The sequence below is a fragment of the Sceloporus occidentalis genome, unplaced genomic scaffold, assembly GCF_023333645.1.
Source record: "Sceloporus occidentalis isolate IW3139 unplaced genomic scaffold, rSceOcc1.0.p SCAF_23, whole genome shotgun sequence".
Lineage (NCBI taxonomy): Eukaryota > Metazoa > Chordata > Lepidosauria > Squamata > Phrynosomatidae > Sceloporus > Sceloporus occidentalis.
In genome coordinates, this window is record NW_028317003.1 from 7,125,330 (window position 1) to 7,151,718 (window position 26,389).

Consider the following 26,389-nt stretch of genomic DNA (forward strand, 5'->3'; position numbering starts at 1 on the left):
CCCACCCCTTTATGATTAACAGTCCCTCTCTGCAGTTACACTGATTATTGGCCCCGCCCCTTTCCTTATAGCGTCAACATGGCTAAGCAATTCATCTAATAGTAAGTAAAAAATTTATATTTGGGCTGCTGAAAGTTAGGGGAGGTGGGGGTTAATTTAGGGGCAGTTATGGTTAATGGGGTGTTGAGGGTTAATTTAGGGGCAGTTATGGTTAATGGGGTGTTTAGGGTTAATTTAGGGGCGGTTATAGTTAATGGGGTCTTTAGGGTTAATTTAGGGGCAGTTATGGTTGATGGGGTCTTTAGTGTTAATTTAGGGGCAGTTATGGTTGATGGGGTCTTTAGGTTTAATTTAGGGGCAGTTAATGGATGGGAGTGATGAGGATGATGAGTATGAATTTTATGATAATACATTTTTTTTCAAATTTCGGGCCCCAAAATTAAGGTGCGTCTTATACATGGGGAATGGGTACTTTCTTTTTTATTTTATTGAAAACAGAGCACTCTAATATGTTTTCTTCTTTAGTGGGGCTGTCACGACAGTAAACTGTCCATCTAATTAAAAATATGTAATAGAGAAATATTTAGTCGCTGCATCATTTTTATACGTTGTCTGTAAATAAGATTTCTAAGGCATTTTTGCTAAACTGCTATGTAGCACGGGAAGCACAATGGATGCGCCAAACATCAATTCTGTCACTTTGAGTATATTTTTCTACTATTTGCCATTCTGAACATCTGACAAACAAGAAAATGCTATTACTTGTAAAATTACAGGGTATTTGCTCCAGTGCAAAAAAAAATTGCTGATGGCGATAGAGTTATTTGCTAATAATTCACTGGATACTCATTGTATCCACATTATTTATGCTCTCCGTTAACCCTTTGTGGAGCGGGCAACATATCATAGTGTAATGGATGGAGAATATTTTAATACGATAAGATTCTGAGATATAGTGACACTGTACAATGAAGACCAAAAAAAAAAAACTAGGTATCTGTAATCATTTAGGCCGCAGGGCATACACACTTTATTTCTTCCATAAACCACAGTGGGAAAGTTGTTCTTCGAAGCTATAATTTGAAAAACCTATTCAGTTTGGAGTTTTATTTACATGGAATGGTTGAGTAATATTTTCCAAACAGGTAGACAAAAACTATATAACTCAGTGGGAGTTGTTTATTTTCCCAAATCATATTTCAGCGCGCATTGTCTGTGAGGGAACTGAACTAAAAAAATTTGCAGTGATTTAGCCATTGCTACCAACATGAAAGATGTGAGAGTAATTTGAAATCAATATTTAAGGCCTCAGGGAAGAATGGGCTACCTTTGTCACTCACAGACCCACCTCAGCAAGTAATCTGAACACAGGAATAGCAAAATACATTTTCTTTCGCCCTGTTTAACTCTTGTTCTCTGCAGTTGGTACAAATGACCACTTATCAAAAAGAAAGACAACAAATACTAGTAGGGTGAGGGCAATTCACAATATTCACCTACTTGAGAATTTCAATAATATAACTAAAAGCTCTATAAATGAAATCGTTAATAGCAGATACTAATAGTCTCTCACCTCTCAACAGCCTGGTGTAACTCCTTGCCCATGGTTGCCTCTCTTTGTCGAGCTTGGGGTTGTTTTGGTCACTATTCTAACGCAGTATGAACGGGGTAATGCCAGACTAGGTAGATGCAAGCAATTGTCTATCTTTCATGAATGCTAGCTTGCAGACAGATATCGAGCTGAATTGCTACATCACAATAGGTTTGGTAGGGATTAACATTCTGCAGTTGGGTGGCTTTGGAAACAGGAATGTGTCATACTGTCAATGTATACAGCACCGGACCTTGACCAAATAGCCCCCAGGCAAGAAGCTTCTCTGTTGCCTTTACCATATGTAACATTCAGAATGCCAATCTAGGCACAGACCTTTGATCTATGTTCCCAGTTTGTTGTGGATACTTTGTCACACCGGCATGTATCAAAACCACTTTCACACATTGGAGACATTTTCTGTGGTGACAGTTGATGTCCCCCATGTGTATATATTTTTGTATCTGGCCTTGAATGCATATATATCCCTTTTAAGAAGCATTTCTGTATATCAGTAATGGAAAGTCATTTGCACAACACATGAGATACAAGTTTCTTCTCTCTTAATATTATATTTCCAGAAAAGATTTCCCAAGCAGACTGACTTTTTTTTTTTGCATGAAGGACAGGAAGCAATTACTACAGACTGTCAATCCAAATGGATACTGGCCTCATTTACATATACATAATGCTGGAATAAAAAAACTAACAACACAAACAAAACTAACAATAACAATACAACAATTGAAATTCAAAATTCACATATCTTGCATATATTCAAAAGCCAGCTTTGTATTACAACTATAAAAATATTTATATATTAAGGAGGTTAAGGTACCGCTGACAGACCATTTACTTCAGCTGCCCCTTCCTTCCACTGAACAAAGTCTGACAATGTTCTTTGCACCTGTTGTAAAAAGTAATCAGTGTAACAGCATTAGATGTGTTTTTTGCTTCTCTTTATTATTACATTTAAACCTTAAAACAACTATAGACATCTTCTTACCACTGCGGGCAGATGAAAACTTGACTTTTTTTCCCCATACTATGTCAGCAGTAGTCACAGGTCCCCAACGTCTTTTAGCAGAATTTAGTAACAAGAAAAGAGCGTTAAAGCAGGTCTGTCACTTTTCTGAAATCTCAATTTTACAGTTTTATACACTGAATAAAGCTATATCTGCTAGATCTACTTATGCATTGTTATTTCTCCCTCTTAACGTCTCCTCTGTTAAGTTTCTGATTGTTTTTGATTGGTTCAGGCAGCCTTTATAACAGAATGGTGAGGGCAAGGTGGAGAACTCGAGGGAAGCAAAGTAAGGCTACCTAGGCCAGTGATGGCGAACGCGTGGCACGAGTGCCGCTGTAGGCACGCCGAGCCGTCTCTGTGGGCACGCCGTAACCATGGGCGTAGGAACCGGGGGGGACAGATCCCCCCAGTAACTCATGCGGGGGGGGGGCTATAATTAAGAAATCCCCCTGGGCCGCAGGAACCCCCCCAATAGAAACGCCGCAAGTGCGGCCCGCGAGACCTCGAGGTGCGGCCCGCGTAAGATCGGCAGCCAGGGCAACCGATCTTACGCGGCCCGCACCTCGAGCCCTGCTACTTACCTGTGGGAGGGTCTTCTATACTGCACAGAGGAACCGGAACCCAGCAGAGTTCACGTGACATTACATCACATCCTCTGTGCAGTACCAGAGAACGCAGAGGGAGGCCACGCCCTCTGCTGAAGACTGTGAGCGGCATCGAGGAGCTGCAGTGCAGGTAAGGGGGTGGGGAGGGTGTTTGAATGAGTATGCGTGATTGAGGGAATGAATCTGTGAATGAATGAGTATATGAATGAATGAATGAGTGTGTGTGTGATAGAATGGATGTGTAAGTGCTGGAACCTAGGCATGATTGGACTGTGATTGATGTTAGCAATCACACTCCTATCATGCCAAGTCAGCCAGTACATGCTGAAACATAGCTAGCTGCCCCCCTTGTGTATTGATGCTGCCAGCAGTATGGGGTCTGCACATCACTTACAGCCACCGTGTACCAGCATGTACTGGCTGACTTGGCATGATAGGAGTGTGATTGCTAACAGCAATCACAGTCCCATCATGCCTAGGTTACAGCATTTACTGGTTGGATGTGTAAGTGCTGGAACCTAGGCATGATGGGACTGTGATTGCTGTTAGCAATCACACTCCTATCATGCCAAGTCAGCCACTACATGCTGAAACCTAGCTAGCTGCCCCCCTTGTGTATTGATGCTGCCAGCAGTATGGGGTCTGCACATCACTTACAGCCACCCTGTACCAGCATGTACTGGCTGACTTGGCATGATAGGAGTGTGATTGCTAACAGCAATCACAGTCCCATCATGCCTAGGTTACAGCATTTACTGGTTGGATGTGTAAGTGCTGGAACCTAGGCAAGATGGGACTGTGATTGCTGTTAGCAATCACACTCCTATCATGCCAAGTCAGCCAATACATGCTGAAACCTAGCTAGCTGCCTCCCTTGTGTATTGATGCTGCCAGCAGTATGGGGTCTGCACATCACTTACAGCCACCCTGTACCAGCATGTACTGGCTGCCTGGGTATGATAGGACTGTGATTGCTGTTAGCAATCACACTCCTATCATGCCAAGTCAGATTGCTAATTTTTTTTGTCCAATAGTGGTGTGTTACCTACTTTTATTAAAAATGTGAGTTTTTATTATTATTTTTAAAGGTGGGGGGTCATTTTCGGTTTTGGCTAAGTGAACCGTGAATGTTTTGGTCCAGAATTTTCATTTTGGTGCATCCCTAGAATAAATAGAACTATTTCATTTTTAATTATCCTGAGTCCTGAATTTGTAGTCACAAAACTTTCTAGGCCCAGAAATCAGTGAGAGGAAAAGTAAAGGTTTTGTGTCATTTACTTTATTTTAATCTGCATATTTTATTAAAGGCCATATTTTCTCACAGTGAAAAATGAGTGCGGCCCGCGCACGTATACAATTCTGATGAAGTGGCCCACTGCAGAAAAAACTTGGACACCCCTGGGGTAGACAGTGAGAAGGGGGGGTAGGGAGAGGGTAGCTAGTGAGAAGGGGGGGTAGGGAGAGGGTAGCTAGTGAGAAGGGGGGTAGGGAGAGGGTAGCTAGTGTGAAGGGGGTGGTAGGGAGAGGGTAGCTAGTGAGAAGGGGGCGATAGGGAGAGGGTAGCTAGTGAGAAGGGAGGGTAGGGAGAGGGTAGCTAGTGAGAAGGGAGGGTAGTAGATAGTAAGAAAGTGTGAGGGGGGAGAGGGGGTAGATAGTGTGAGAAAGTGGGGATCTGATGGGGGAAAATGCTGTCCCCCCCAGATTTTTAGGGGTTCCTACGCCCATGGCCGTGACTACAGTCATACACTGTAGTCACGGCGTCGGCTCCCGCGGACTACATCTCCCACAGTTCTCTGGGGAGAACCCTCCCCAGAGAACACTGAAGCCACGCCCCCCGCTCTCAAACATCTGACGCACCTGCGTGGGCTATCACCTGACACACGGACATCACAGGAGCGACTGGGGACTGACCCCACACCGATTCCAGCAAATCAAGTAAGTTTTATAACCAATTGCCGACCGGGCCATAGCCAAAAGATGGTTTTTTTTGTTTTTTTCAATAAAAAAAATGTTTAATGGAAAGCTCTGTTATTGTGTTTTTCTTTTTAAACAAAAGCTGTTAATTAGTTTGAAAAACTGTAAGAATTGTTTTTTCTAAACTAAAACCTCGTTATTCAGGTTTAATTGCAGTGTTGGCACTTTGAAAAAAATAAGTCGTTTTGGTTTGCAGTTTGGGCACTTGGGCTCAAAAAGGTTTGCCATCACTGACCTAGGCCATATTTGTGAGTCACAGTTTTCAACGTAAATATCTGTAAAATAATTGTACTGACTAATTAAACCAAAAATGCCAAACAATTACAGGTCGTTTTTATAAATACATGTGGTTATACTTAAAGCTGTGATGGTGTCAGTTCTCGTTCAGGAGATTATGACGTTCGTATTTAACGAGACAAGTATAAGCATCAAAATTAGCAAGCCAATCTAAAGTATTATCACTTTATCTACTGTATCTTTTTGAATGGGACATTGTAGCCTTTTTAAAGCAAAGTAGTTTATATCCCTTTAAGAAATTGCTTACATTACCCAAACGTATTCCCAAAGGCACACTGTTATTGATGGACAATCCAAACTCAAAGAATCAACAGTAAACATAGGATAGCTGCAACATACTTAATTTGACTAAAATAATGATCCTCCGGCTGCTCACTTTCCTTTATGATTCACAATGGAAGATCAGAAAGGAATATAGATGGCGATAAGTATTCATTCTACAGCAAGTAAACCTGCATGCATATAATTAAAAAGTCAGTAGGGACAGATGTAGACTACAGTAATTCACAGTCAGTGAAATGTGCCTATACGTTTGGCATTTTAACTCCCTAGTATTCCCTTACCATGAGGCATAGATTACTCATACTGTCAGCTCCGAAATATATGTAGGTAACAAAAAATCTGATACATAAACAACCAGCTAATCAATTCCAATGGTTTATAAGGTATAATAAAGTATATTTATATAACTAAAACATTTTTTATGTTGAATCTATGCTGGGCACTACTTTTGAAAATATCCACCTTAGTTATCATCTTTCAGGCATGATGGTTAATACATTTGGTAATAATGTACACACAGTAACACATTTACACAGTACTTACACACAGTAACACGCCAACACACACAAAGTAACATACTTACACATATATTAACACACTTGTTTGTAGCTCTACCTTTGTTGTCTCAGGGCAGCTCTCCTGCTCTCTGTTCCCTTGCGGACCCCCACACTACCTGCAGTCAACAAATACCATACTCTCTAGCTTGTAAAAGTCAGCTTGGTAAAACTACGTTCATAATAAAAAATGACATTGCGCTAACTCCAAATGATTGTTTCTCAATATGTATCAACAGATTTACAACATGGCCAGAATCAGTAGGATCGCACTGGGGTCAAAGTAGGCTCTGACATTTAAATTACACCAGCCCCCATTTTAAATGATTACGATTTCTATAATGGAAAAAACAGGCCCAGGCCTATGGAGGCACAGTTAGGAAAGCCATCTGCACAATAAGGCAAAAAAGGACATCCTGCAAATAATTTTTTTTAATTGTGTTTTCACTATGAAGATCTATATGCTTCTTAAGGTGGCTGCAAATGAGTAACCGATAACTAGGTGCACACACATTATCTACCACAATAAAATAAGTCATACGTGTTGGTTACCCATGTGTCATGTACCTGTTTGGCCTTAATATGGTAACCTATGTAACTGAAACTCTGCTTCCTCCATTGAAAAGAAGAGGGCAAGGTGAAATACAAGTCCTGCTCCCATAAACAAGAAAAAGTGGAACACTAAGTAGATAAATAAATAAACCAAGGGATGACAGAGGAAGACCATCCTTACCCTGACCTATGTCTGATGAGCTCACAGAGGTTGGTCCTTCATATTGCGCAGTGAAGTCAGTGAGGTAAAACCACAATTCTCCTTCCAATCACCAGGGTTGAAAATCAAGCGTAATGCAAGAACCTTTACGATACATTTATATATATATATATATAGCACCAACACACCCATAGCGCTGTTAAAACAGAGTCAGTAGAATACTATAAAATCACAAACAATAACGAACGGGCACAAGAGAAGAAGAGGGCCTTGCTCTAGCTTGAGTCAGGATGATCTGAAGAAGCTGTTCTTCGTTTAGATGGCTTTATTAGGATGCTGGCTGAAAGGTTGTAAGCTTCTTAAAAAAAGTGGGATTTCAGAGAGCTTTTGTCACGTGCAAAGGAGAAAGTCTGACGGAACAAGGCAGGGAATGCCAGAGAAAGGGTACAGCATGGGCAAAATTTTGAACGCGGGTCTAGGAAGAGGTAATCATAGTGGAAGAGCGACACAGGTTGTTAGAGGAACAAAAAGGGTTGTTAGGGGTGTAATTGGATAGGAGCCAATGGACCATTGGTAAAGTGGGGCACCAGATGAGGAACAGTGATAGACAAAGAATAGTCTAGCTGCAGTGTTGAGGATGGACTGGATTGGTGAAAGGCGGAAGAGAGGGAGACTAGTAAATAGGGAGTTGTAATAATCCAGATGGGATATCACAAGCGGGTGGATTAATTTTCTGGCTGCGTCTTGTGTGAGGAATGGTCAGATTCAGGAGATGTTTTTCAGGTAAAGGCGACAGGACTTGGTGAGGGACTAGATGTGAGGGGTTAAGACAAGAGCAGACTCAAGTGTGACACCAAAGCAGCAAACTTGGTCAGTTGGTTAGATGATGGAGTTATCAACAGTGATAGAGATGTCAGGAGTTGTGAACAAAGGGGATGAAGGGATAACCATAAACTCAGTCTTTGAGATGTTAAGCTTCTGGACCACATACAGTACAAGATGCAATTCCAGTCGGTGAGGAGGGTTAGAAGAGAGGGTGAAAGGTAGGGAGAAGATAAATAGATTATCATCTGACTATAGGTGGTATTAGAACCAAAGGAAGATATGATTTGTCCAAGTAAGTTGGTATAGATGAAGAAGAGTAGAGGCCCAAGAACTAAGCCCCAAGGAACCCTTTTCACAGAGAACCAGCTTTCATGATGAGAAATGGAAATATACAATCAACAGTACAGGTCTATTCCAGATGTTTACTATAAACTTTTCAACTTAATCAGAAGCATTAACATACTGTATATGCACATTGATGAGAGAACTGTTCATGGACACTTTCAAAGACACATTTGTCTGGTTTCAAAGTGCACTTAAGCTAACCAAACAGAAATCAATTGGAAAAAGTAAATATTATTATATTACTGTATTTGCTCGATTATAAGACGACCCTGATTATAAGACGACCCCCCAAAATCTGAATATTAACTTAGGAAAAAAAGAAAAAGCCTGAATATAAGACGACCCTAAAGGAAAAAAGTTTTACCAGTAAATGTTAATTCATGTAAACTATTTTTTTTAATAAAAGCTATGATTGAGAAAAATATTTTTTTTGTTTTTATTTCTTGTATTTTCCAACCTGTCCCCCAGTTACGCACATCTGCCCCCAGGCTTGCCACTCCAATATGGCACTGTGGCCCATGATATGCCTTTTAACCCTCTATATGCCACTGTGCCCCATGGTATGCCTTTTGACCCCCTATGTGCCACTCTGCCTCCAGAAATGCCTTATACCCCTATATGCCACTCTGCCTCCAGAAATGCCTTATACCCCTATATCCCATTCTGGCATTTAGGGGGTTAAAATGCATATTATGGGGCAGAGTGGCATATAGGGAGGTATAAGGCATTTCAGGAGGCAGAGTGGCATTAAGGGAGTTAAAAGGCATTGTATAGAGCACTCTGCCTCCAGAAATGCCTTATACCCCTATATGCCACTCTGGCATTTAGGGGGTTAAAATGCATATTATGGGGCAGAGTGGCATATAGGTGTATAAGGCATTTCAGGAGGCAGAGTGCTCTATTAAATGCCCCCTTAACGCCACTCCAGAAATGCCCTATGCCCCCATTTAACACACACACACACACACACACACACCCTATACCCCCATTTAACTAACACACACACACACACACACACACTCTCCCCTCCCCTCCCCTCTCAGCCCTCTCTTACCGGTGCTTCCAGCCGGGGCAGCGGGTTGACGTCGCCTTCTGCTGCAGCCGGAAGGAGGTGGAGTTGGCAGCGGGGGTTTGTATCCGTCCGTCGCGTATACTTTCCCCGGCTGTCAGAGATCAGAGTTCCCCGCACCGGTGCGGGGAACTCTGATCTCTGACAGTCGGGGAAGGTTTGCGCGACGGACGCAGACAACCCCCGCTGCTAGCCACACCTCCTTCCGGCTGCAGCGGACGTTGTCTACGCGGATCGCGTAGACGTCAACCCGCTGCCCCGGCAATACAGCAGGAAGCACCGGTAAGTGTGTGTGGGGGGAGACAGGAGGATCCAGGTCCCCTGCAGCGGTGCGGGGGATCTGGATCTTAGTCTCATAATCAGACCTCAAATAGAAGACGACCCCGATTAGAAGACGAGGGGTATTTTTCAGAGCATTTGCTCAGAAAAAAACCTCGTCTTATAATCGAGCAAATACGGTATTCACTTATAGCTGAATTTATTAATGCTAAATCCATGTATTTGTATGTATATATAGATCGATCTATCTATCTATCTATCTATCTATATACATACATTGTATGATTGCAACCAAAATGGCCTTTTATTAACGCATTGGTCAAATGCCAAGAAATGCCTGGAGATACAATGGAGAGTGAAACATTTTTACAATCATCAAAAACTTAATCCAGAACAGATTGCTCTTTCATGCACACTGCATGCAGGCTGCAGACTCAAAGGGAAGTGTTTTACATACCTTTGCATTGATTTGTGTTTTTGTCAAGAATTGCCTTAGTAGAAACAATTTTTCCATACCTAGAAAAAAAAACAACGAAAAACAATTATTTTCCATCCATCCATCTTCATTTTTAAAGTGCAATATGAAAACTGAATCTCCTAGTCATTTTACAAGAACAGAATAAACAGAAGTGGATGAAATATTTTTTAACCCCTTGGGTAGCAGAGGGTGAATGAGCCATTGCACATTGTATTTCACAGGTCTTTTGAGATCTAGCTGATCTACCAAGGATTTTTTTTGGCTTACTTATCAGGAGTACATGGTTGTTGAGGAGGGTCCTCAAAGTTTTACAGGTCAGCCTGAAACTAAAAGGTTTAAACTTCTCTCTTTAATCACTTTAAGGCTTGTAGTATTTTGTCATAATAGTGGAGTAGAGTTGACTTGGTAACATAAAGTTCATGCCAATACGCTACATCCCATGCGTGCATGGGCAGGCATCCAAATAGTTCACGCAGTAATTTGCTTTTATCCTGTCCCAGTCAATGGGGAGGAGGGAGAGTTCTGTTCAGGTTATCTCAGGTGACGCTCACAAGGTTACATAAAGGCACATTCTTTAAATTAACAGTATTTTTAAACACATGTCCCTTATAGAACTAAACACCAGTGTAAGAAATGTTGGCAAACATTCTAAATCGCGTCTGGGTTTCGTTTTTCTCAAATATTTTTTAAAGTACAGTTTGCTTATTACAACAATGGTAATATTTATTAGCGATTTATGTCTGTGTGTTTCGTTTTGGAGAAATTTCCGGCATGCAGTTTAATATTTTTTTATTTATCAGATTCAAGCTATATTTTAAAGGGACATTGTCAACAAAGTGATGTCCTGTGATACAGATACTAGAAGAAAATGCGTTGGTGCACTCTCCCTATGCCTGCGCATGCAAGCACAGTGTTGAGCATGCATTTGTGCCACGGCCAGTGGCGTTGCTTGCCAGCAGTTGAGCCGCAGCCACTATTAAAGTTTACAAGTTTTAAAGCTCCGCTAATTTAGAGATGAGACAGGGACGAGTAAAGCAAGCTTATTCTCTTATTTTCACTTGGCTGTTTCAGGTATCCAACCCAAATGTTTATGCACTTTTTCAAAATTAATTATTTCCTTCTGAAATATAAGAAGACGACACGACCCAAAGCAGCTATTTAAAATAGTATCATAGACATGACATTCATGACAGAGGTATCACTTATTTTCTAGTTTTTCTAGTATTTTAAAATGAGTGTGCGCAAAATAAGTTTGAATTAGAAGGTAGACCAAAAATTAAATTAAAAAAAAAGATTTAGTGGAATGTGAATTGTTGGAGGTCTGTTTATTAAAACATTAGTAAATAAGGCCTATATCACAACATAGGACCCCGCAGGGTAAATGCTTTTTTGCCACAAGTTGACCCTCTCCATCATCCTAAAGCTCAATTTTAATTCTCCTTTCAGGATCTTCTTATGGTATTTCTGAAGGTTGTCCAAATTTCATACTGTAAGTCAGGGCGCCTAGGTGTTTGTCACCCTCTTACATCTACAAAAAATTGCCCCTGCGTCACCACGCGGGGGCGCTGCTGCTGTCTGCCCAGGAGTCTGGGCAGACCAGCACAGCCACTCAGAGCCCGCCCCCGAGCCTGAGATCACTCCCACGGAGTGATCCTGTAGGCTGAAAACGCGGTTGCAGGAAAACCAGCAATCGTGTTTTCAGCTGCCACAGGCAGCTTCAGGGAAGGGGGTTGTGTGTTGATTGGGTCCCCACACAAGTGTGGGGACCTGACACAACACCCCCCTGCTGCCTGATCGCTCCATGAGAGCGACAGTGCAGCGTTAACCCCTTCAATGTTGCGATCGCGGCATTTAGGGGTTAATTCCCGTTTTGCAAGGGGCTCTGCTGCTGGTGGTCTGCCTGGAAGCCCAGGCAGACCAGCAACAGCAAAAATGAGCCCCCACAAGCTCTTTGATGACTCCTGTAGGCATGAAAGCCTACAGAAGTCATCAAAGAGACTCCCCCTGCAATGGCTGGCCTATAGACCAGCAATTGCATCCCAGCTGTCAGAGGCAGCTTCAGGGACAGGGGAGAGGGTTCTTCGGTCTCCACATGAGTGTGGAGACCAGCCCCAACCCTCCCCTGCTGCCCAATCGCTCCATGACAGCGACAGTGCAGCGTTAACCCCTTCAATGCCACAATTGTGTACGACACATTCGTGGCATTGCAGGGGTTAACATTTGTCCCCAAAAGCTTGTGGGGACTAAATATCAGTCAATGCTGTGCTCCAATGGAACATCAGCATTGAAAGAGTTAAAAAAAATAAAATCAACTGACCTGGAAGTTAGTTTTAAAAAATTCCTGGCTCATAACTTTTTTAGCTGGCGCCTAGATTCACAACAAATTTGTCAAGCCCTGCTGTAAGTACAGTTTTGTTAAATGGGAACATATTTCAGCTATATATATCTTTTATTGTAGAAGAAAATATTTCCATTGCTCTGTCATTTATTGGTATAAAGGGATTTGTGTGAATTAATGAATTTTCATATTGGAGCAGATATGCTTTTTGAACATTGAGGCTGTTGGGTCTGGCAGTAGCACCTAGTACGCAATTAATGAATTAGTTGAACATGAACTAAGATGTGGATGCTGCCGCCAAGGGGAGATATTAGCAAGTTCATTTAGATCTCTGAAGCAGCTAAGCTCAGAAATATGGTTTTCTTTATACTCAAGAGTCAGGGGTTGGGGTCTGATTGTAATATAAGAGGAAAGCAGAATTAATAGTAACAACAAGACGATGTTGACGCAGAAGAGCAGTCAATAAGGCAGTAGGAAGCAGTAAGCATTTTTTCCCATACAAGTTACAATTATCATCGTACTCAGAAAGCCAAGGGGTGCATTTTATAGGTTGTAGAGTTAATTTTCTATATTATGGTTATCAAAGTTATATTAATATGTATAAATCTTTTAGGAACCTAGATGATAGACACATTTTTTTTTCTACTTTTTAACTTTTAAAAAATCTTACCGCTATCACTAGTTATTGACACTTAAATGTAATTCATTGACTTGTTTCTGTAATACACCTGAATATACGGGTCTAGTGGTGAAGAATGTAGTCAGTAATATACAACTGGAAAGGTGTGCTACTCAAAGTTATGTTCTATAACACACCAGACCACTAAATCACGTAGCAGGTACAAACTCTTTTGTCTCACCGGACTCCTTAGTACCATTTTATCTCTAAAGGGAACCCTGAACAATAGCTGTATGCAAACACATTCTAAGTCTGCCACATTTATTGTTTCGGTAATTCACATAAAATGTGTGTGGCGTCACGTGAACCAATTATTATAGAAGCTTACGTATCCTCAAGACATTATATTATTTTTATCTGAGTTGTTACATTGTGACGTTGTAACCTTAGTGTAATAACTAACACAAAAATAAACCAAAGGCTGGTATTTTTGTTTCAGTAGTTATAATGCCTGATTTCCAACTTTATCTGTTTTTATTTCTTAGAACATGCAGGAATCCCCGATGTCTTGAAAGCATAGGTTATTCTACACTTCTTTTTATGGACATTCTGGCCTCATAACAAGTAATGTACATTTCTAAAGAGCCCAGAATCAGTGTGGCACTATCAAGTTTATAAATATTTGCTGTATATATGTGTCTAAGCAACAAAGGAAAATATACTGCATATCTCCAAAATATTTCAAATGACAAAGAGGTATACTTCTGTGTTAGGAGTGAAGTTAGCAGCATGGTGAGAGAGCAGGGCTTTAATAAAATGTTTTATGTGTCCTATTGATTACCTATTTATATAACTGAGACAGGACCTCATAAGAATAATAAATAAATATTATTCACAATATAATTCATGCAAAAATTCTGAGTTGTTTGCATTAATATTGTGACTTTTAGCTCTCAAGAGCACCATACTGAGCAAACACTTCACTCGTACAATAAAAGGACGCGGAGGTTAGGAAGAATAGAGGAATTTGGGTCCCTTTGGGCGACTGTCCTTCCTAAATAGTAATATCGGAGAAGTAAAATATTGTACTGTGATTATGGGGGGTTTTGTTCATATATCTGTTTCATATAATGCTTTGGACTTCCTTCTTTAAGAAATAGTACTGTGCAATTTCCAAAACTTTAGAGAAGAAAAAAAATGGAAAATAAATTTGCAGTCCGGCTTCTATAAATGCCGCACACGTAGCTTTGTATGTGCCATGAAAACAAAGTAATCTTATTTCATTTCCTTCCAACTTCTTAGTGATTGCTTTTGTGAGTCTCCTTCTACAAGGCCTACAGATGAAGTTCATTTCTGTGGAGCTTGATATACAATGCATTGTCAGAGGAAGGACTACGAAAAAATACTGTTTTCTAAACCAACAGTAGCTCATCAAACTTTTTTTAAACAAACAGTATCAATAGAGCTGGCAACATCGTATCCAAGTATTATCAGTGATAAACATCTACGTTTCTCCAATCACAATATCACGGTTATTTGCCCAAAGTTGCTTCTTTCATCGGGTTAATTATTTGCAATTTAAACTTCATTGAATACATAATCCACACAAATGCACAGCTTATTGTAGCTTTATTGTCTGCATTTTTCCAAATATATCATGCCTGTGATTGCTGAATAGAGATACTGTATGTTCCAAGAACATTCTTTCCTTCTTTGCCAGCTTTAAGTGTGATGCTGATGTAAAGTTTTACACACTTCTTTATCATCATAGGAACCTATTAGGTTTCTTATTAATTGCACACTTCCAATGGGTGTTATGGAAACAAGACCAGGGTCCCTAGTCAAATATTATTCTGATAGTAGTAGAAGAATCCTCTACTCAAGTTTTTTTATGAGACAACTACTATGCAACCCCATTGTACAACGGAATTTGCTGGCGCTATATAAAACAATAAATAATTATAATAATAATAATATGCAAGACCGAGGCAAAGTATCATGACTCACTAACTGAGCTGCATCATATAAAGTAGAGGTACTCTCTACTTGTGTAAGTAAACTTTCCAGTAAGTAGGGGGGAAATACACTGGTTTGATTTGTGTATTTATACCTATACATTAAACCTATAATAAAGCTACAAAGCAAATATAATTATACTTGAGTCAAAGACCTCCTCACCTTTTGCTCCAATGTATCTACACTAGTCATCAGCTTCTTCTACCTGTGTCTACCCTTGTTTAATATGGTAGAAGGTCTGGGTACTTTTTATATAATATGTTTCCATGTCTGAGTTTAATGCAGAGTTGCTGGAACAGTATATTTGTTTATTAACTGAAAGACCTTCCTTCTGTGTTTTGAGCAGTGATGGCAATCTTCATCCATACTCTATACTCATCCCATATTCTGTCCAACTCTTTATCCTTAAATAAGTAATCCCTACATAAATGCATACAGAAACTAGGGGATGCAAGATACCATAAGGCAGCTTCTGGGTGAGTAAGCAAGTAGGGTGGAACCCTATTGGTTTGCAGAAACACAGGTTCTTACAAATCCTTGACTACTTTACTGCACCCTTAAGGTTCTGATCTTGTGTTCTTTTTCCGGTACTGTTTTTTTTAGACCACTGCGCTTGCTAAAATAAAAAATGATAAAATGATTGCTTAGAGCAATAAATCTGGTTGTTCACCAACCGGAACTGACTCCATAGGGTTATTATGGGCTTTGTACCAACTAATTATTTGGTTGCAGATGAAAAATACTAAATAAATGGCACATGCACTCTACTCACATGGTCACATGGCATTATCATCTTTAACCCAATGCAATCTGATAAAATATTGCTATGTGTATAGATGTCTATATTAGGGATGTAGATGGAAAATTAAAGTCACCACTTGATCCATAATTCAGAACTTGAACCAAATTACTTTGGCAATAAGCACATATGTATATTAATGATAGGTTTGATATATACTAGTAAATAAATATGTCAAATAGCAGTAAGGTATGATATCCTTAGTAACGCAATCCAATTTTATAAGTTGTGTGACATGACATTGCAAAACAATATCTTGGTTGTATACACATTAAAAACTCTTTATTTTGCAACTGGAACTGGCGTGCTGTTGGCTAGAATATGATGTACAATGGGCACTGGCAAGGACGGGTTGGCATGGCTTGATGGCAGGTTAGTAACAAGGGGGGAGTCAGCCAGCAACATTTGTCCAGAGACCATGGGGTTTGAGCAATGGCCAATTAAAAGTGGGACTACTAGATAAGGAATGTCAGACAATATGTTCAGGAAAACTGACAAAAGCATACTAAAACAGTATTAGAGACAGTATTTAGAGACCTGTTTCATGGACTTGTTTGTTCAATGCTATAAATTCATTTCAACCACTTGAAAAGGATCCATAAAGTTTTGAATTCCAAATATTCTAATGACTCTCATAGGATGTTCAAGATTTCTACGATTTTAAATTGTAACATGTAATTTATGTACATTTTTTTTTTATTGTTTCTTTATTTAGACAGTTTCTTATTGTTTATAACACTATATGATATATATTCATAGAAATCAAGTTGTGGGAAAGAAATGTAATGATTTGGTGGAGTAATTAAGTCTACATACAGTATGCCGTAATGTAAAAACTAACAAGCCTTTACTATTTCAACCACCATTTAAATCCTGCATGAGGCAATTAATATCCCAAGTCATAGTTAACCAGCCCCGCTCAAGGGGTCAAGATTCTGTTTGTGCACATACTGGGCCAAATCAATGACACTTCTTAATTGGTTTTAACAGAGGTGAATAACACATGGCTTGCGATTCAATGACCTGTATAAAATCAAATCCTCAAGCGTATAAACTAGATAGCAGCTACTAAGAAATACTATAATTAAAGCTAATTGAAACATATGCATATAAGAGATTTAATGGGGTCTGTATATTTTGGTCAGATTTTGTAGATGATCAAAATTCACATGTAGAAATTTATAGACTTAATTAATTAATGTATTACAGAGATTATTAATAAACTACTTTTTTTATTCTGTGCCAGCATTTAAAGGTTTATTTTCACACAATTGTTACTGTGTTCACCAAAATAGTCTATTCTTAATTGTCTTCTGAGCTTCATGTTAGCAGAATTCTGTCAATGTTCAGTGGTGAAAACATGTAAAGAATTGTTTTGCTCTAATTGCTACAATGTTGCATGAATCTATATAATTAGTGAAACAATCTTCTACTTAACTTTGCAACATTGTAACAAGTTGAGCAGTAACATTGTTTTCATGCAGTTATCACCAGTGAAGAGGCACAAATTGTGCTTGCATAATTAAAGGAATAGCCTAGTCCCAATTTATTTTTTTGTATTGTTTAATGCATATTGAAGCCCATTATGGATGGACTCCAGTTCTTTAGTTATTGGAGTTAGGCTTGCAGGACGAGCAAGCTGGAAGCATACTTCTTGCACACACTCAGTGGCAGTCTGTTTAACATTCTCTGTGGTTAAATATGGTAAATTATTCTTTATTAAAAATACTGTACTTACTAGGCCTGGACTGGCCATATGGCAAACCTGGTAAGTTCCCGGTGGACTGATGCCAGATGGCGTCATCTTAATTTTCTGTCTTTAATGTGTGGCCATGGGCTGGATACATGTGGCCACAATCTGCATGAGTGTAAGAGTGTAGCATGGGGGTCTTACATACCCACCTGGTGGCCACACATATGTCACTTAGTAGCAGCTGGTCCTAAAGTACCTAGTCCGGCCTTCCTTGCCACTATGGAATTCTTTTGTCGTACTTCCAGTGTACTTTTCTTGCTTTTTTTTTATTTTGTATTTTATAGTAAGAGAAAAAAATTAACTAATCGTTTTATTACTGTTTACTGGTGTTTTATATTTAGTTAACCTATTAATAACCTATTCTATTTACTCCAATGTGATTTGATTGCTCAGGAAATGTTTTCTGGGAATTTGGAATTTTTGGGATGTTAGTATTATTTAAATACTGGAATATGTAGTCTCGGTATTCTAGAGAATAAATTATAGAAGGTGTCATAGTAATTATTGTGGATCAGACCAATTTCTTCTGGTGTCATAGCTGTTTTAGCCCCTTCAAAAAGTTTTGTACCCTTATTATTCATTCAACCCTTTTTAAGTTTATTAGTCAAGATTTTATCAGCTTTGTTGCCTTTTTGATACTATCTCTGTTGTAATTTCTGGAGACCATAATTTGCATGCGTTCTCAATCAGTCTCAGATTAATCTGGACATAACACTTGTCAAATCAATGTTTACCACTGTAGTACCATGTAAATGTATTGTGAAACAAAAAAATATATTTTAAACTGATTGAAAAAAATAATATTTTAAATTATTATTATTATTATTATCCTTTATTTATATAGCGCCAACAGTTTATGCAGCGCTTAATACAATACATAAATTCAAGGGATATGACAAGACAAGAATTGGCAGACTAAGACAAACCGATACATTTGGTGGAGAGAGCCCTGCTCGCAAGCTTACAATCTAAATAATAATATTACTGTTTATTTTAACATTAAAAGTATTTTTTTTATTCTTAACCCAGCCAATGAGTTAAAAAATGCTAATTTTCCTTCATTAAAACAGAGTAACTTGAGAACAGATCTGCAGAATACATGACGCTAAATTACTTGTGCTTCTGTATCAGTTTAGGAACATTTCCATTTTACAATTACATACTGTTCTTAATAACAGGTCAATAGGGGATTATAAGTAATGAGTGCAGCACAGTTTCACTGAATGCTTAAAGCTTGACTAATAAGCAAATTCTATCTATTTGACTTAAGAACATCATTAAAGAATCTAATTAAGAAGGAGAACTCCCTCTCCCTCATATTGTAAGCAAAGCACTGTAAATGACCATAGCATAAGACAACGTTCACATTATCTGTGTAAACTTATGCTTGATTTTACCTACACAGTGGTTGTCAGAAACAATGGCCAAACTCATTAAGTGCTTTTATTCCATTTAATCATTACAAAATGTTATCATTCTACTTATCATTTATTGCAATTTACGATGTTTGGTGTAACCTACCATGGCATTGGCAATCTGCTATTGGTGAATCCCACATTAATTACGTGATTTCTTTCAGAATATATATATATATATATATATATATATATGTCACTCACTAAAAAGGCAGTTAATACTGCACCTAGTTCCCTACATCCATTATGCATTCTAGTTTTCTAGATAACTTATCTGGGATCCATTTTATATTTTGTGTGTATATTTGAAGGTTCTGATCAGATCTTATGGTTAAGTATGTCATCTACCATACAACTGTACCTTTAATGGTGTCCAGAGGACACTTTAAATTGCAAGAGAGTCTCAGTGGCTTACAAGGCAGTGCAGGCCCACTTATTCAGCTCCATAGTTAGCACAAGAGCCATGTTAGGATGAGATAGGACTCACCAAAATGAGGGTACTTTGACATAGTGGCGGGCTAAGCAATAGTAATTAGTTGGTGACATAGCAATTACATGTTCTACTTTGATTGGTTAAGTTGGTTTTGGAACTTCTGGAACATTATTAAAATCTTTTCATATAACTCCTGTTTAGGCCATCAGCCATTCTACTGATGTACTCAATATTTTCCTTGTTGTGTAACAAGATATTATTCAGTCTCCAAGTAGTTCTTGTGAAGAGTGCCTCACCTTTTTTAGTTGTAACAAAAGCATAATATGGTCAGATCAGATATTATCTAATATCTTCTCTAATCTTTTAATAGAGCCAACATTTCCATAAATCATAGCAAGAATGAGTGGAAACAGACTTTAACATCCCTAGGTATATCCTCGGAAATGTTCTTTGGGTTTGCAGTCTGTGAAATCTTTCCATAATTTCTGAGTGCCTATCGGATTGAAGGTCCATCTGCTTGAATAGATCGATTAGGAAATCTTTCAATTTGGCCTGAGATATCCTGTTCTGGTACATTTCTTATACGATTAATTCTTCTTGGATGGTCTTCAACATCGCTCCATTTGACTTCCAGAGAAGCTTCATCTCAAATTCTCTATTTGCATCTTTCAGAGTTTGAAGTTTAGTTTCTAGATCAGCTCCTTTCTCTTCAATAGCTTGCAATCTACTTAACAGTATGTTTATCTCTTTTTTTATCTCTCTCTTGAGCTCAGATGAGTTGTTTATAATGTTTTGTTTTTTCCGTTTCCTGCAATAAATTGTCAAAACTGGTGTTTAAGATCTCTAGAGTGACAGCAGTAACTGTTGGGTCAGGTAACCTCTCAGGTAACGGGATTCCTGACTGGAAAAAAAGCCAATACTCAGGTAAACTGCTTTCCTTTTTTTTGCTAGGGGTCCCCAAAGTGTCTTACTGCACCACTGGATGGACCCTAATAATAAATATTTAGTGCCATTAGCCCCTTTGTGTCTTGGTGCACTGAAACTAGTCTTATTTTAGTAGCACATTGAACTTGAGCGATGCTAGAAATTATTGTGGTTAGCCTTTTAGGTAATATCACGCTTTAATAAAGTGGATATTATTTTGTATGCATGCAGAATTTACCAACAGTGGTAAGAAAAATGAATGAATTGGGTACTGTTTGTGCTGACAAAGAGGTGAAGATGGGATGGAGTAGAGAGCATGAGTTGATCTGATGGCACCATCCACATTTTGTTGTTGGACCAAAATGTGCCTTCTGATATCCTGAGAAAGAGATACCACACTTAGACCAGTGATAAAGTATGTTGCCGTTTATAATGATTGCTGCTAGTAATTAAAATCATTTAGCCCATTTCTTCAGAGTTCTGTTATTGTTCCCTTTTTCCATCTCTGTAAGTTGAACTTTTCCCTGGATTTGTGGTTTAACTGTGGAGTTCTTAGTTAATGTTAAGTAAAGTGAGCAATATAAATTATACTTTGAGAAATCCACTGCAGAAAAAGTACAGTTATTTTACAATTGTGGTGAGATCTTGGTACATGATAATCAAACCACTTCCTTATTCCCAGGCTTTACATGGTCAAGGTCTTACTGCCAAAAAAATGAAGCAAATTTAGTACAAAAGGGGCATTATGGTTGCTAAGTCCCCATGGAATTAAAAGATGTTTTTTCTTTGATAAATCTTTTTCTGTACTTTTTTTTCTACTTCTTTCTATTGGGTTTTAAGTTCTAATGGGACACAGAGGGGTTGTAAAACTACAAATCCAATGATGCCCAACTAGAATGTCTTATATTAAGAGCCTCTATTGCCCAGCCCCACCTCACTGTGAAATTAATTTTGTTACTTAACAAAAAGTATTTGCAAGCATGTTTTTAATTTGTAAACGTAGGGTTAATATTCAATAACAGTAAGTCATACAATAACTAAGCAGATGAAAACAGGATCTCATATCAAAAAGAAGGGGAATTATTTCAAATGCAGATATTTTAATACTTTCCATACACTAATTCTAACACCAGCCTTTGTCAAATTGTGTAGTAGTATACTATATGCTGGTATATGTCACTTGCCAGGTTGTTTAGGAAGTAAAAGGCCACATTTTGAACATGCACAATTCATTTTTCCAATTTGGAATTTGACATCTTGTCATTCAGCCACCATGTTCTATTTGGGCATCTTTCATGCTAGCCAATTCAATTTACCCACGGTGTTTTATATGAAAGTATTTTAACTCTTTCAACTCACTAATTATACCAGCAGCCTTTAGCACAACTTCCAAACAACACCCCAATAACTATTTAGCAATATCTCCCAAGTACAGTGATATCACTCATATATGGGTTTGTCGAGTTGTTTGGGGGCTAAAAGGCCACATTTTGGAGTGTCTTGTTTTGGACATCTTTGAACCCGGCCAAATCAAATTGACCCCATCAAACCATAAACTTTTTTAAACTATACACCCCGTGGGTATTTCAAATGCTAGTATTTTAACTCTTTCCGTGTCAGAGTTTTTGGGAAGATACAGCACGAGTTTTAGGACATGCTTGTAAAAATATATTTTTTATTTTTTTATATTTTTGGACATTTTGATGGTGATGTCACTGGATACCATATTTTTTTATCATATTTTAGTTCATTTTTTAACAATTTTTCTTTTTCAGATATTTTACTAAAATGGACTCCATTGACTTGCATGGTTGAATGCAGTACCTACACAGACCCTCATGGAAACCCCAACTCCGCCAACTTGAGAAACGCATCATGTCTTGCTATAGCGCTTGTGGTCCCTGTTTTGAAAATGGGACTACAGATAGAAAGTTGTGCTTCATCTCTGAAGTTCCAACTTCTTCTAAATATAGGTTCACGTTTACATTTTCATACTAAAGTACTTACAAAGTAAGTTAATATAAATTGTGAGAAAGCATTCATATTTACACATAAATAGTAAGCTGTGTCATTAAAAGTCTTAAGTTTATTGAAAAACATTTGCTGTAAGAATTATACTAAAGTTCATCTCAATTAACCGGACATCATTTTAAGAAGAACTCTTTCACTTTTTTTTGGTTAGACTCACCTATGCTCTGAGGGCTCTCTACAAACACATCTTACAGTATGTCTAAATATGTATGGAAGGCATTTGATCTCAGATGTAATGTGAGTTATATATGTTATAATACAATAATGGTATACCATATGGCTGGACATCGTGCAACATGTCTACATGCATCGTGTTATTTGTGACACCTTCTAATGTTGCACAATGTATGTAAGTATCAGAGGCAAAGCCTTGTTGCCTTAAATCAGTATTTATGTTGTATAAAAAATCTAATAAAGTGAGATTAAGCTGCATTACTGGTATTTCCGCAGCTGCTTTATCTTCATGTAGATTTCATCTGCCTCTAATTTAATGTGTACAGAAAACAATAAACAATTGAGACAGGAGCCTTCTCTTATTCCTCAAAACACAGAAAACAAAATCCTAATTCAGTCCTAATTTAATGCAATTATCTGTAAATATTACAGATTTAATTTTTCAGAACTAAGTTTTCTAACTTTGAATATCTTTCTTGTGCTGGTTCCATCTGAATAACAGACATATTAGGCCCCAAAAAGTTATGTGACTCTACGCCTTTTTCTATGTTGGCCTAATAAAGGGTATAAACTAAACACTATGTTAAATTGAAATTCAAGGCCCACATAAATAAATCAGTTAATTAAATAAACTAATAAGCAAGGAATACTTTCTAGAGCTCTCTTCATTTCTCAGCAAATAAAGCATGCTGTGACAAAATAAACTTTAAAACAACACACCAATATGTGTTCAGCAACATCTCCTGGATACAGTGATACTACCTATGCATAGGTTTTCTTTTCCGTTGTTTGTGGGTTAAAAGCCCAAAAGCCCACAGTTGGGGGAGGGGTGCATTTTTTAATTTGGAATTTTGACATCCGATCATCCTATGTCTATGTCCTACATCTTTTAAGCCAGGCAATTCAATTTCCCATGCCAGGATTTTTGGGAAGATGTCAATTTTAAGACTTGGTTTTAACTATAAACATTTTATTTGTTTTTTATTTTTTATATATTTTTTGGACATTGTTTTTAAATTTTCCTGGAACTTACAGTGTTATGGTGATCACTGGGGTTTTTTGTTTTTTTATTTTATTACACTTTTAATGTTTTGTTTTTTTAAAAAAAAATATGTAATTACTGATTGCATACTGATTTCTAAACTGGGCTACATTGACCAGCATGTGACAGGAAGCCACACCAAAGGGCATACATTGTGGACGGACCTGGACAATACATCACTCTCCTTTGGGCTCATGTTGCCAGGAGTTTGCAGTATTGCTACAGTTTAAATATTAATATATAAAATATTGAAGCAATCAACAACATTTCACCCCTTAAAGGTATTTTCCACACGACAATTAAGAGTTCACTGCAAAAGGTATGAAATATAGTGCAATATTTTGTTTTTCTGGAAAGAGGTGGGCAGGAATTATCTTTTCAATGCTGTAGTTTGTTATGAATTTGTTAAATTCAGCAGAGTAGGTAGAACATAACCTTTAAATAGTTTCTCATGTCTAAAAAGGGTAGTTGACAGACCCTGGCACCCCCAGTAATGAGGCATGTATACTTAATATGCATCCTTCAAATAATAGAAGCTGCAGTCCTGCTGCCTTCCACTTCCATGGTCCAATGATTAATGTCATTGATTAGTGTCAGGGACCTACCTCGTCTCCCCACCGTCTTCAAGGGTCTTCACGCGGCGGGGACACACACATCCCCAGCCTCTAGTGCAACGGGCACAGCGTAGGGCGAGTGCTGGCGCATTGCTGAGGGCGGGGGGCATGTCCTGGGTCCGATGATGCAGGAGGACAAGGGGCGTGGACAAGCGGTGACGGACAGTTAACCACTAACCATGTACTATTGGAGGAGGAGGGTCTCTGGGGTTAGGGGGGAGGAGCCAATTTTTGGCTATTTAAACCCCCAGCACTAGTCCATCATTGCTTGTTTGTTCAAGTCCCTTTATGTATTCCCCATACCTTATTGCTGGATACTCGTTTTTTGGATTATATGGACTTTGACCTTGGCTTTCTTATGGACTTTGCTGATGCGCCCTTACCCAAGACCCCAGATTGCTGTACGGTACTGTCTTTTGTCTATTACTGCTCAGTGGAATAAACCATTGCTGCTGTACCATTCCCTGGTTTTGCATCTGCTAAAATAGCTGAGGGTGGAGAAAGGGGCAATCACTTATAGGGGAATCTGCAAAATTGCATGGGAGACAACATGCAAAGGGACCATGAGTTGTTTTCTGGTATCATTTAAAGTATTATTGCAGTATCCGAATATTTGTAAATGTACGAAGTGCTTCATAGATTAAGCTTCAAGATCCACAAACAGTGACACTCTGGGTTTTGATGTCTTTATAATCTTTTAAGACTTTCCCATATTGATTAACACATAAATTGTTGGTACACTAGAGCGGAACTGCAATAATGATTTGATCAATCTTCCCATGTTAAAGATTAGCAAAAATAATAACAGAATGTGGATTTAAATTGTTCTTATGTCTACAGAACTAATTTGCTATTTTAAACATAATTAGATTGTACTCAAGAAACAAAAAAGTAACTCAAGAAAACAAAATATTATGTATTAGGTATGTCAATGCCATTTGTTATTTCAGAAGAAAAATAAAGTGTAGAAACATAATAGTGCAGTAAAAAAATATAAAGAAAATATTATTTCTGAATGAATTAAGTGTTGTGTGATTGCAACAGGATGGCTTGGATTAGGTTATTTTTGTTAAAGAAGAACTGCCACATTAGATACAGGTATATGATCTCTAATCCTAGTTACATCTTCACACATTTAAACTGGTGTTCACTGCAAATATATTTGTGATAAAAGCTTCACAGTGGAACTGCTTGGTTGAGTTTATTCAAAAATAGAACATACATTATATATAAGGCAAGCTGCAAAACTGCTCAACTAAGCATATACAGCGATTGCATTTTTGGGGTATCAATAATATAAACAGTACATTGGAAACCGTCGTTCATCCAAAATACAAAGGAGCAACAGTAATCATGACATACAGTACAACACTTTTAACAGTTCCAGACTAGGAAAATTGTGGCATTGTGATAGGAAAAGCTTGAGGTTTTGGGGATAGGTGCGTTGAGTGCAGGAGGATATGACAACTCTCCAAAGGCTGAGGGAATCAGGAGAGTAGGATTGTCAATAATTAACAAGCCTACAACCTACAACAGTCTAGGACAGTGACTTGTTCTTCACTCAGGATCAGGCAGTTCCTGGCAAACTACAAAGTGTCTGACAGCGGAACTTGGCCTGGGGAGACCATGGTCCATACGAGCGATTCTAACCTGCACTTCATTGGTTGATGGAAGACGAGCTCCCTGCTGGCAACCAATAGAGTTGCTCAGACAGACTTTTAAAATCCTGGTGCCAAAACTCAGCCTGGGCCTGCTCCAGAAGTTCCCGACAATTAGAGTCGCTCGTATGGACCTTTAACTCTTGGAGCGGGGAGACCATGGTCTCCCCAGGCCAAGTTCCGCAGTCAGATGTTAAATGTCCATGTGAGTGACTCTATTGGTCGCCAGCAGGGGTTAAATGTCCGATAGAGTCGCTCGTGCAGACTTTTAAAATCCTGCCGGACCGGGGGAGACCACTGGTCTACCCGCTCCAAGAGTTAAAGGTCCGTACGAATGACCGATAGAGTCGCTTGCACGGCCCTTAACTCCTGATGGCGCACCTACGGATTTCCTGTTGAAGGGACCAGGGAGTTTTGTAAACGAAGACGAACACGAAGTCGCTAAACTACTAGTAGCATGCTGGAATCAAGGTGATGAACACATACATACAGCAAATACAACATTTTGTGGTAAAGTAATTTTCCTCATTATAAG

At 38.6% G+C, this 26,389-nt stretch overlaps 1 protein-coding gene across 3 annotated transcripts in view; it reads right to left on the minus strand.

Annotated features, from left to right (window-relative positions):
• LOC149300753 (RNA-binding motif, single-stranded-interacting protein 3-like) overlaps window positions 1-26,389 on the minus strand; it is a 280,512-nt gene that overhangs the window by 172,650 nt on the left and 81,473 nt on the right. For all 3 annotated transcript variants that reach the window (XM_089484828.1, XM_089484829.1, XM_089484827.1), the window contains exon 3: window positions 10,018-10,076. In XM_089484828.1, coding sequence (XP_089340954.1) covers window positions 10,018-10,076 — 59 coding nt within the window. The remainder of the gene's footprint in view (window positions 1-10,017; window positions 10,077-26,389) is intronic.